At 41.2% G+C, this 10,504-nt stretch overlaps 1 protein-coding gene across 1 annotated transcript in view; it reads right to left on the bottom strand.

Moving 5' to 3' along the window:
- Positions 1–4,444: 4,444 nt before the first annotated feature.
- The window catches only part of NPSR1 (neuropeptide S receptor 1), a gene marked incomplete at both ends in the record, with an annotated part of 62,289 nt that continues 56,229 nt past the window's right edge, over positions 4,445–10,504 (bottom strand). Inside the window, 4 exons of the mRNA XM_084281557.1 lie at positions 4,445–4,538; positions 4,662–4,842; positions 6,948–7,040; positions 8,958–9,034. Of these exons, the coding sequence (XP_084137683.1) occupies positions 4,445–4,538; positions 4,662–4,842; positions 6,948–7,040; positions 8,958–9,034 (445 nt within the window). The remainder of the gene's footprint in view (positions 4,539–4,661; positions 4,843–6,947; positions 7,041–8,957; positions 9,035–10,504) is intronic.

Below are 10,504 nucleotides of genomic sequence, written 5' to 3'. Positions count from 1 at the left end.
GTGCACATCTGAAAGTTAGTTTGCTTTTCCAGCTTCATCAGTTTGACTACAGAAGATATGATGTCTGCAAATAAATGTCCCCTACTGATATTGTTCATATTAGATCTCCTTGCTGCACAGTTGCAAAGGTATGGCCATTAGCTTCATGCAAAATGAGAGGAACCAACACCTTCCTCTCCTTCCCTTCTATGTAAAGCACAAAGGTGCGTGCTTTGCCTTGTGTTTAAATCTCAATAAACAGCCATAAAACAAAATGAAAAGTCTTATTCCCCAAAAGTTTGTTACTGACTCATACAATAAGATTCAAGCAAGCTGATAATTATGTCTGCCAAATTTATTCAAATTTATTCATGGTAAAATTATTCTAGGGGGTGGTGTTTGTGGCAAATGTATCACTTACTTAAGTAGTTCTCTTCTCTTGCTCCTTTTCTTTGGTCAACATTCCAGATGTGTTACCAGTCAATATAAATATCCCTCTTCTGCTTTCCATTTTACTAGCCCCAACAAGCCACAACCACAGGCTGTTTTTTTTTTTTTCCACGTCCCTTCTTTTTCATGTTTCATGCTGAGTAGTCTCAACAGGGGCTCACAATGGTGCTAATGCAGCCTTAGCTCTTCTGACTAGTGCTTTACCAGATACATGTTGGGATCGTGTTAGCTCCTGCTGCCACTGGCTGCATTGCTGTCAATAACCAGGCACTATCTGAGCTATGGATCCACCCAACACTCTCTCCTCCACAGATGTTTCCAGCTGATGAGCTCCCAATCTGTAATTGAATGTCTTGAAATTGATGCAACTGATTATTAGCATATATGATAGATGGTACATTTCATAAGATTTCTGCTAATCCAGTGGTAAAGATAATCCAGTTCTTTCTATGAGATGCCTCAGTCTGTTCATTTTTACTGAATTTATTAAAGCTGCTGAATTTTAGCCCCTTTTCATTTGCATCACTTGAGTCTAAATTAACAGTTGAGTTTCTAATTATGTACCACTATAAGTAAGTCAGTATGAGGTATAAGCAGTGTCTATTTGTAAATTCATGCCTGTGTTTGTATGCCTAACCCTCTACCCCCATAATTTATGCATGCTCAGAATAGGATGCCATCAAACATGACAGAAGATTATCTGATGAACCATTCAGCTATAATGCTTATCTAAATTGAATGCTATGTACAATAAATTACAGTTTGCTAAAGAAAATGAAACATATTTTACCTTACAGAAAAAATTGCATCTACTCCCCAGATCAATCATGTTTTTTCAAGGGTTGGTGAATAAACTAAAATCTCTCTTCATGTAAGCACCAGGCTGTTGGGTGGAAGTTAGATAGCTTCTGCTGTGATTTATTTTCATCATGGAATGATTCCTCACTTGAAAAAAAAAAAAAAAAAAAAAAAAAAAAGGTATTTAAGACAACAATGTATATACACTTTTTTGTTGTGCTTTCTGCAATTTCTTTCTTTTGTAGTTCCTCTGTTTTCATCAAGTACTTCTGAAGAGTGCATGCAGTCCTTGTGATGAGTAAAGTGAAATGGCAGGTAGCGTTATGCCTTCTGGGTTCTTGTGTGAAATGAATCTGTACAAACAGCGTGGGTAGGACTTTCTGAAGGGACTCATAACTTGGGGCATCTTGCCAACAAGCATGTTCCTTGTGAATGCCAAGAGACTATTCTCAGGTATCTCAGGCTGGTGGTGCCTGAAAGCACTCATCTCTTCAGAAATTCTTCACCAAAGCTGTGTTGAAAATATTCCTTTTTTATTGAGCCACTTGTTCCTGGGCTTTGAATAGAGGCTCTTGGTTTGAGAGAGGATTTTGCTGTGTCTTGAAGTGTCAAAAAATATGAAATCTTAACAACTGTAAAGCTTGCTTTTTTTTTTTTTTTTTTTTTTTTTTTTTTTTTTTTTTTTTTAAGACACCAGGGCTTGAACTAAAATAAGTACTAGTCTCACTTCTTTTGCTTATGTGGCCTTCTTAGAGAATGCTACCAGTATGGGTGTGATATTTGCAATATCTAGTATTGTAAAGCCATATTGCATAAGCCTACTTCTATAATCATACTTGTGGACCCGATTACCCTAAAAACAATTCATGTATAAATGTTTATGTGACTTGTAGAATAGAGACCTTTATTCATTCATGCCTTTTGAATCTTAGAGACATTTAAGAAATCTTGGTGGAAGACAAATCAATCTGTATCATAGCAAAATATCTTTGTCAGTGACATGGACAGTGGGATCAAGTGCACCCTCAGCAAGTTTGCCAATGACACCAAGCTGTGCGGTGAAGCCAATGTACTGGAAGAAGGGGATGCTGTCCAGAGGGACCTTGACAGGCTTCAGAGTTGGGTGTGTGCTGAACCTCCTGAGGTTCAGCAAGGCCAAGTACAAGGTCCTGCATCTGGGGCAGGATGATCCCAAGCTAAACACAGGCTGGAGAGCAGCCCTGAGGAGAAGGACCTAGGTGCATTGATAAAAGAAGCTTGATATGAGCCAGCAATGTGTGCTTGCAACCCAGACAGCCAACAGTATCCTGGACTGCATTAAAAGAATTGTGGCCAGCAAGTGGAGGGAGATAATTGTCCTCCTCTGCTCTGCTCTCGTGAGGCTCTGCCTGGAATGCTGTGTTCAGCCCTGGGACCCCCAGCACAAGGACGTCGAAGTATTAGAACAAGTCCAGAGGAGGGTGGCAAAGATGAATAAGGGGCTGGAGCACCTCTCCAATGAAGACAGGCGGAGGGAGTTGGGGTTGTTCAGCCTGGAGAAGAGAAGGCTCCTATTAAGTCTATGAACTCTGCTAAATGTCCAAAATTAGGCAACCAGTGTATTTGTATCAAATGGAAAAATAAAAGAACAAAGAAAAGCTCATATCAATATGAAGCTTAAACAAACCAGTTCATTTTTGGGAATGTTATGAGAGGCGCACAAAAAAATATTGTCTAGTTCTTACATATAATCTATCCAAGGCAGCTGCAGTGAAGGGTGGTGTGGATTCATGGTTTTAATTAAGCTGATATTAAAACTGAGATGTAACAGAATTTCTTCATAATAAAAAGAGAAACCTTACTTATTTTCTTGACAATGTAAAGTCCCATGATTTTATATATCTCTTACTTAGAAAAAAAGCTTTTTGTAATGTAGGTAATTAAATCAATTTTATTCAGTTCTTGTTTAGCAGTGAACAAACCCAGTGTAGAGTCACTTAAAAAAAAAAAAAAAAAAAAAAAAAAAAGCTGTTTAAATAGATTCCACTTGAGTAAGATTGCTAATTTTGCACAGGGAGGAGTAAAAACATGCCATGCAGCTGGTTAGAGTGCATTATCATGCAAGCACTTTAAGCTGCCTTATAGTAAAACGAGTGTTGAAATCAATAGCCTTCACCCACCTGCTAAACCCATTTGAGACCATTTGTCTTCAAACCCAGGGGCTTGGGGAAGGGGATGTCACTTCCAACCCCTACAATTCTGTGATGTCCCAACAGCTAGGGGTATTTTACAGCAAAGCTCTGCCTGGTAGCTGGTGCTCTGTGGACCTTACAAGAATAAACAAGACTGGACCATCAACATATAATTTCTCATGAACATCATTTGAGTTTTAAAATGTCACCCAGGCCTTTCTCCACCTCTGAAGTTCCCTAATAGCTTACATGATTCCCTCCATGACTTAAGTGGTATGAATATGTAGGGCATGAGACAGAGAAATGCTGCTGTGTGGTGGCAAGATCGATCTGTACAGCTGGAGTGCCCTATATGGCAGCTCTCTTTAGGTAGTATAAGCGTAGTATCCCCAAAAGACTGCTTAAAAAGGGGAGGGGAACACGAGCTATGTGGATGGGAGGACCAGCTTGAGCTGAGAAGCACAGCCAGGAGAGGCAGGGGACAGCCACCCAGCCCTGCAGTCCCTTTCTTTCTGGAAATGAGATTGTAAGGTGTGGTTGCATGTGAAGCCAATATGTAATTATGCAAATTGACAGTGGTGTGTTATCATTGGAAAAGTGCCTGTGCCTTTATTTTAAGAATGGTCTCCTCCCATAATTATTTGTCAATACTCTTTACTAGATCTGTGAGTTACATGGTACAATAGATGGCTTTGAGATGCTCTTGAAGAATAGAGAGAAGACTCAGACTAGACACTGTTTACATTGTGTTTTATTTATTTATTTTTTTTCCATTTGGAGTGCATATATGTTACAGCTTGCTTGAAAACAGATGGTCAAAATGAGCCATCATGAAAGTGGCATGCAAACCACACGCAGCGAGCTTGGTCCTGGTGGCATGCAATGGCTGAAGATGCAGTGCTGGTCCAAAACACTCATGCTGTTCAACAACAGCGAGGTACAGGCTCTGTCCGGTTGGTTTGTGCATGGTGTCCTTCTATTCTCAGGGAAAATCTCCACCCTCCTTGGTACAGGTCCTGGTGTGGCTATGTGGAGCATCGTTTACACTAGATGTATTCTGGTTTGGAGAGGACCTGCATCTCCTGCCCTCCATCACTTTGGTCACGAAAAGTTCCCTCCAGCCTTCGTGTTCTTCTTTCCCTAAGGAAAATAAGGAACATTCAGGATTAAAACAGGAGAGAACAGGTGGTGAGTTTAGCAACTGTGTTTATGTGTTCCCTCCCTTCCTAAGGGATAGTGGGGGTGAGAGTTAAGGAGCAGTACTCGAAGGGCGGGCAGAGGCGGTTGCTGAACAGGCAGTAGATGAGGGGGTTGATGGCACTGTTCAAGGCCGGCAGGTTCTGAATAATCACGGAGGCAAAGAAGCGCTCTTTGGTCTCAGGGAGGATGTTGAAGTTGTCCAGGATATCAAACAGAAAATAAGGGCTCCAACAGAGAACAAATGCTGCAACAGAGGCAGAGAAAGAGCTTGACGTTAGATAGTATAGCGATTTAGGGAGTTAATCACGGACACACATAGAGAGACTGTCATAACACATAAATATTTGTTCATGCAAGAAATATCTCTCCCTATTCAGGGTCTTATTTAAGAGAATAGTTATTAGATTGTGTTTCTATTTGTCTTTATCTTTATTTTAATGCCCATAAAAAAAGATTATGTGTCCTCCTTTAAGTGTTTAGAGTGCTCCCTCTAGACATATCGAGGCACTCTGAACACTGCACAACACATAAAGGGTAAATAGGTAGCCAGTTAAAGCATCATCACTTATAGAGAAGCGTTCTTTTAATGGTCCCTTGAGTGAGCAGCAAGTCTAAAAGCACACAGCACCAAAGTGCCAGTTTGTGGCAGTGCTGCCTGTCACGGCCACCTGTTAAGAAAAGGCTCTCAAACACCCAGCAGCAAGGACTGGCACTTTCACACCAAATTATAGTAGGCCAACATGTCATTTTACATGCTGGTTGGAGGTGCTGTGTAGGTGGGGCGTGCAGGAAGATTTTCTTGATTCCTGTACTGCTATTTGAGAGGCATATCTGAGGAAGCGAAGAGAAGGCTGCATCATTCGTAGCTTTTGTTTGGAGGGGCTAGAAGTGAAGTGGCCATGGTTTTATCTTTATTTGCAGGCATAGGGAATGAATCTGTTTTTCATAAATTTCTGTCAAATCCTGTCACAAAGGTTATTGAAAATGATGGGACAGACAGGTCACTCATAAATTGTAGGCACCTGGGTTGCAAATGTTCAGTTTTCTGTGAGATCAGACATATGTGCTCCCCCTGATGCAAATGAGTCAGCAGAAGCAGCAGTCATGCTTGCTTTCTTGTTATATTAAGCAGCATCTCTAAGTTGGCGTATAGCAGGATGCTCAGTGAGTGTGTGAGGAAGAGGTAAGCTCTCCTCCTTTTTTCTAGGGTAACCAACTGATGGTGTCCATGCACAGGTACCAGCAAAACAAAAAAGCACAGTGTCAGCATGTGGATCACAGCACTGACTGTGCAGAATTTTAGGTGGCTTCAGAGAAAGTCCTGAATGTTAGGTGTCTTAATGTGCTTGCACATTGCGAAATGCTGTGTGCCTGATGTTATCAAGGTCCTTTGAAATATTGAGCACCCCGGTGAGCTCTTGACATCTGATAGCATTGCAATAAGCAGCCAGTTCTGACAAAAACTCTCTCTGATTGTCACACAGAAAAGATGCTCTTGGTCTTCCGAAAGGCATGAATCACACCGGCATCTTTCATGTCTACAGGCACTACTGCTAACTGGTGAACTAAGCACCTCCAGTAGTAGCTATTATCGTGGTATCAATCAATCTGAATTTTTCCTAGGGTTGGAAAGAGAAATGATCTCTCTTGCAGTGGTAGCTGAAGGTTGTCAGCCCTGGGGAGTAAATAGCTTCTGCTGCCTCCCAGCCCGTCTCTGGCAGCTAATCGCAAGCCCTGTGTGACGCTGCCTTTATTTATCGAGATAAAATGTCAGCCTCCTAATTCCATCAGGATAATGTCGTCTCCCTGGGAGACGGAGGACACCTGCACTGAGTCATACACGGCCTGGTTGGGCAAGGAGAGCTCATCTTCCCACCTTGGCAGGGAACATGCTTCTGACATCAAATTCAATTGCTCTGCATCTCTTGCCTCTCCTTCTTTTCCCTGCCCTGCCCCAGCAGCTTATATGCAGGCTATATTCTCTAAATCTAGAAGACAACTCAGACTCTCTTAGCAGACTGGATTAGAAGGAGGCGACATCTTCCTTTGCTCTTTTTAGGCAATGTCCCTCCTTTACTTTCGTTACATGCAGGAAGGGCTATGTGTATCATTGCACCTGAGGCATATGTCAAGTGCCTAAAATAGGATCCTATCAGTCAGAGGAGAGCAGGGGACACGGTCAGAAAGCAAGTCAGGGCTTTAAGTAAAGCTCCTTCTTTGAACCACCTAATGCACTTTTTTTGCTGGTGATGGAGGGAGCTAAGGAAAACCAGCTTCCTAACTTCAGCATCGTCCTCCCTCCTTCCCAGCTGCCAGCTGTGAGGCTTTTATTCTTCTGTTTTTACTTACCAAGAATAATTACAATGCTGTACTTGATGGCTTTCACTTTTGCTCTGGATATGAACCCACGACTGGTGTAGCCAGCAGAGGAGGTTTTCCCATCTGGGGAGAGAATAAGTCAGTTAGTGAAAGAACAAGGCTGGTGCGTGGATGTGTCAGCATGCACTTTCACAGTCAGGACAGTGATATGCAGCACGTCCTTCCTCAGTGTAAGGAAGCAGGGCTCAGTATTTCCTGAAATTCAGATGCTTGCAAGACTGCTTAAGTTGGACACTCAAAACCTAAGCCTTTCAAAATCAAAAGTGGAAATGTAAGCAAAGGAGATCTTCCTGAAGTTTTGTGGCAGCTGCATATCCCTGGTCCTCAAGACTTGGGCGCATGGTCAGGAGAAACACTGATGACATGCCCAACAGTATCAGTCTAACAAAAAGCATTGGCCATCACAGCTGCAAAAATGCAGCTAAAGTGGTGTCATAAGAGAGGTTTTCTGAAAGAAACTGGCAACTGCAGTTAAGAAAACATGAGAGATAACCTGGCAAAACAGACTACCTGTTCACTTTTTAACTGCATTTCAGTTAGGTGGCTTTTGAAAGCTACATACTCCATTCCCGTGACCTCTTAGTCTTTGTGATGCCTTAGATAATCAGTCATGCATTTTAGTCTTCATGTTTACTCAGTAATGAAACATGAAATACCGTTAGGCTAGCTTTTCAGAAATGAAATGTGCCTTGAATTGAGAAACAAATTCTATTCAGTCTTACACCAAGGCTGGTTGATCTAATTTCCTCCGAAGCCACACTAATGTCTATGAGAATCAAGTGCTGTATTTAAATAGCAGTACCAGCATGATTTTAATAATATGCTTGATTTCATTATTAATGTCAATTTGCTGCTCATGTTGCCGGATGAGAATAATGAGGTTCACCATAGTGAATACACAAGAAGGTTATTTTTTGTCAAAACATATCTCAGCTCCAGTAGTCCGAGCTAAGAACTGAAATTTTAATGAATGTCACTGGAAATAACTCTGTGTACATGACCTTTGGCACCTCTTACAAAAACAGCATATCCAGGCTTTGTAATTTGCAAGCAAAAAGTGTAAATAAAATTAATGTGGGTTTGCTATCAGTGAAACATGTTATCAGTGAAATATCCCATAGAGAACCTTGAATATTGTCCATACTTAATACTTCTGGAAATTACTTGACTTCCAGAGCAAAATATACCTCTTAGGTGAGGAGAATAACATTTTTTTTTCAAGGTTAGTTGATACTGATTGTGTCACAAAGGCAAAATAATTAGAAATGGGTCCTGTTCAAGCATTTCAATGGAGGAATAAATCTTTGCAAGATTATAGTTAACAGATGTCAGGTTATGATGAAAGGATATCCGAGTAGGCACAGCAATGCATTTGGACACTTCCTCCTAATACAGTCATGATCCTACTTCAGGCAAGTATTGGCAACTTGGTCACCACGGTCTGATGTGTCACCACTCCCCACTTAGCTGTACTAACTGGTTGTGTGCACTGCACTCTTTGAGTTGTGTTGTAAAAAGGATTAGTGTAAATGAACATACTTCTCTTCATAACTAACAGGAAAGTCTTCTGGCAAGTGAGGTTCTTGTAATGATTTGTGGTCAGACTCCTTGGTCTTGACCAAAATCCAAACTTGCAAAGGCGTGTGAAAACACTGCAAACGTTTTATCTAAGTGTCTGCTATAAAATAAGTAATTTTAAAAATGAGCAAAGTTCTCAGATTAAAGATTCTGAGTTCTAGAATAAAGATTTTTAACTTTTAATTCTCTCCTTGCAGATGTTTTCTATAATTTCTTGAAAGCAGATTTAGTGTCAAGGGAAAAAGTGTGGAGAAGAGATATGATTCAGCAGTTATAGAAAACCAATTCCCACCACAGTGATGGGGTCCCAGCTCAACACTACATGTGTGGGCATTCCCAGATTTGATAGGACTGGCCAGATTCAAATCATGTGTCTGGAGACATCTGTGTGCTGACACTCACCAGGGCAGCTGGATATAATGACAGCCTGAGCTTTGCTCTTCATCCAGATGGTTCGAATCACGATTGAGTATATGATGCTACAGAAGGAAAAGAGTCATTGATATTATGAAGCACAGTAAATTTAACTGACATCTCGGTCATTCATGCTCTGTCAACATACCTATTGATGTGTAAGGAACTCACGAAGATGACAGAACTTCATAGGAATTATAATAATAGTAATGACAACAACAATAGCAAATTAAATATGACTGTCCCAAAGTACTTCTCAGAAGCAGACCTGAAGAGTTTTCACAATGGAGATTGTTATCATTGTCCAGGCTTTGCAGGTGTCAAGTCTGAAGTTCAAGGGAATGACATGGCTTGGCCAAGGTCTCTCAGATGAGAGCTCTTTGGAGATTTTGAGCTGTCTGATACCAGACGTGTCTAGTTACTGGCACCAGGCAGGAGGCACCTTGTCCTGCACTGGGAAGTGTTCATGAGCGCTTTACATGGGAGTTGCAAGGAAGGAACTCACCCTGAAATGGTAGAAGCAAGAGGAGGGACCTGTTTTGGATGTGTACCCAGCTCTGTTCTGGTGTTATTTCGGGAATATGAAGATGATGAATAGTATGGTACCCCGGGGAAGGGAATGGGGCACAATCCATGAGAATATTAAGTGCCACGGTGCAAACTCTCACCTCTTGAGGTTCTGGGACTGAAATTGAGGAGCACAGAAATGTCAGGTATGTGGGAAGATTTAGGTGATTCAAAACCAGATCCACTACAGTTTGCATATATAGAAGGCAATATGCATATAATTTTGATGGGAAAGATGGACAGTGCTCCACTCCACAACAACCGTGGATTGCTGTGGTCTTTGCCTAGGTGATAACTGTGGGATTCTATTTCTTTAACATAGAATAGATAAAAATAGTTCCTCTCAGTTCATGGGCTGTTTGAACCCATGCCCTGGATGAGGATGTTACCTCTGAAAAAGAGAAATATTAAGATGCTACCTCTGAAGAAAGAAAGATTAGGCCTTGCTCCGTGTGCCTTTTTACCTGAAAGCTTGGATGATGTGCAGCTAAAATCACTGAGCAAGAACATGCCTTTGACTAGTGACTTCCTCTTTAGTCTGCTAAGGAAGATGAAAATAATTTTAAAATATTTCAGCTAATGCACTTGGCTTTGCATATTTTCGTGACATAAAAACCAAGCTTCACAACAGAAGTCATCGTGTGCCATTTGCCAGTATACCATAGTGTTTTGGGGTAAGCTTGGGCAACCTGACCATTAATTGCTACAGACCTTAGTACTGAGCCTGTGAAAAAGGTGCAGCTCTAGAAATTGTTGCAGGGTGTTTTATAGAGATGAAAAAAAAAAAGATGTCTTACTGTCATATGGCTTATTTTTGTTGTCAGAAGAGACATTATTGTTACTAGAGCTTTCAGACTGGTATATGAGCCTTTCCTATAGCAACCTCAATTCCTAGCCACGCTTGCAAGGCAGTATTTGTGCATCTTGGGGGTTTCCTTTCTCTGCAGGTTTGAGACATCTGGTTCCCA

The sequence above is a fragment of the Netta rufina genome (genome assembly GCF_964035555.1).
Source record: "Netta rufina genome assembly, chromosome: 2".
Taxonomy (NCBI): Eukaryota; Metazoa; Chordata; class Aves; order Anseriformes; family Anatidae; genus Netta; species Netta rufina.
Note: the sequence above shows the minus strand (reverse complement) of the source record. Positions and strands in the feature narration are given on the sequence as shown.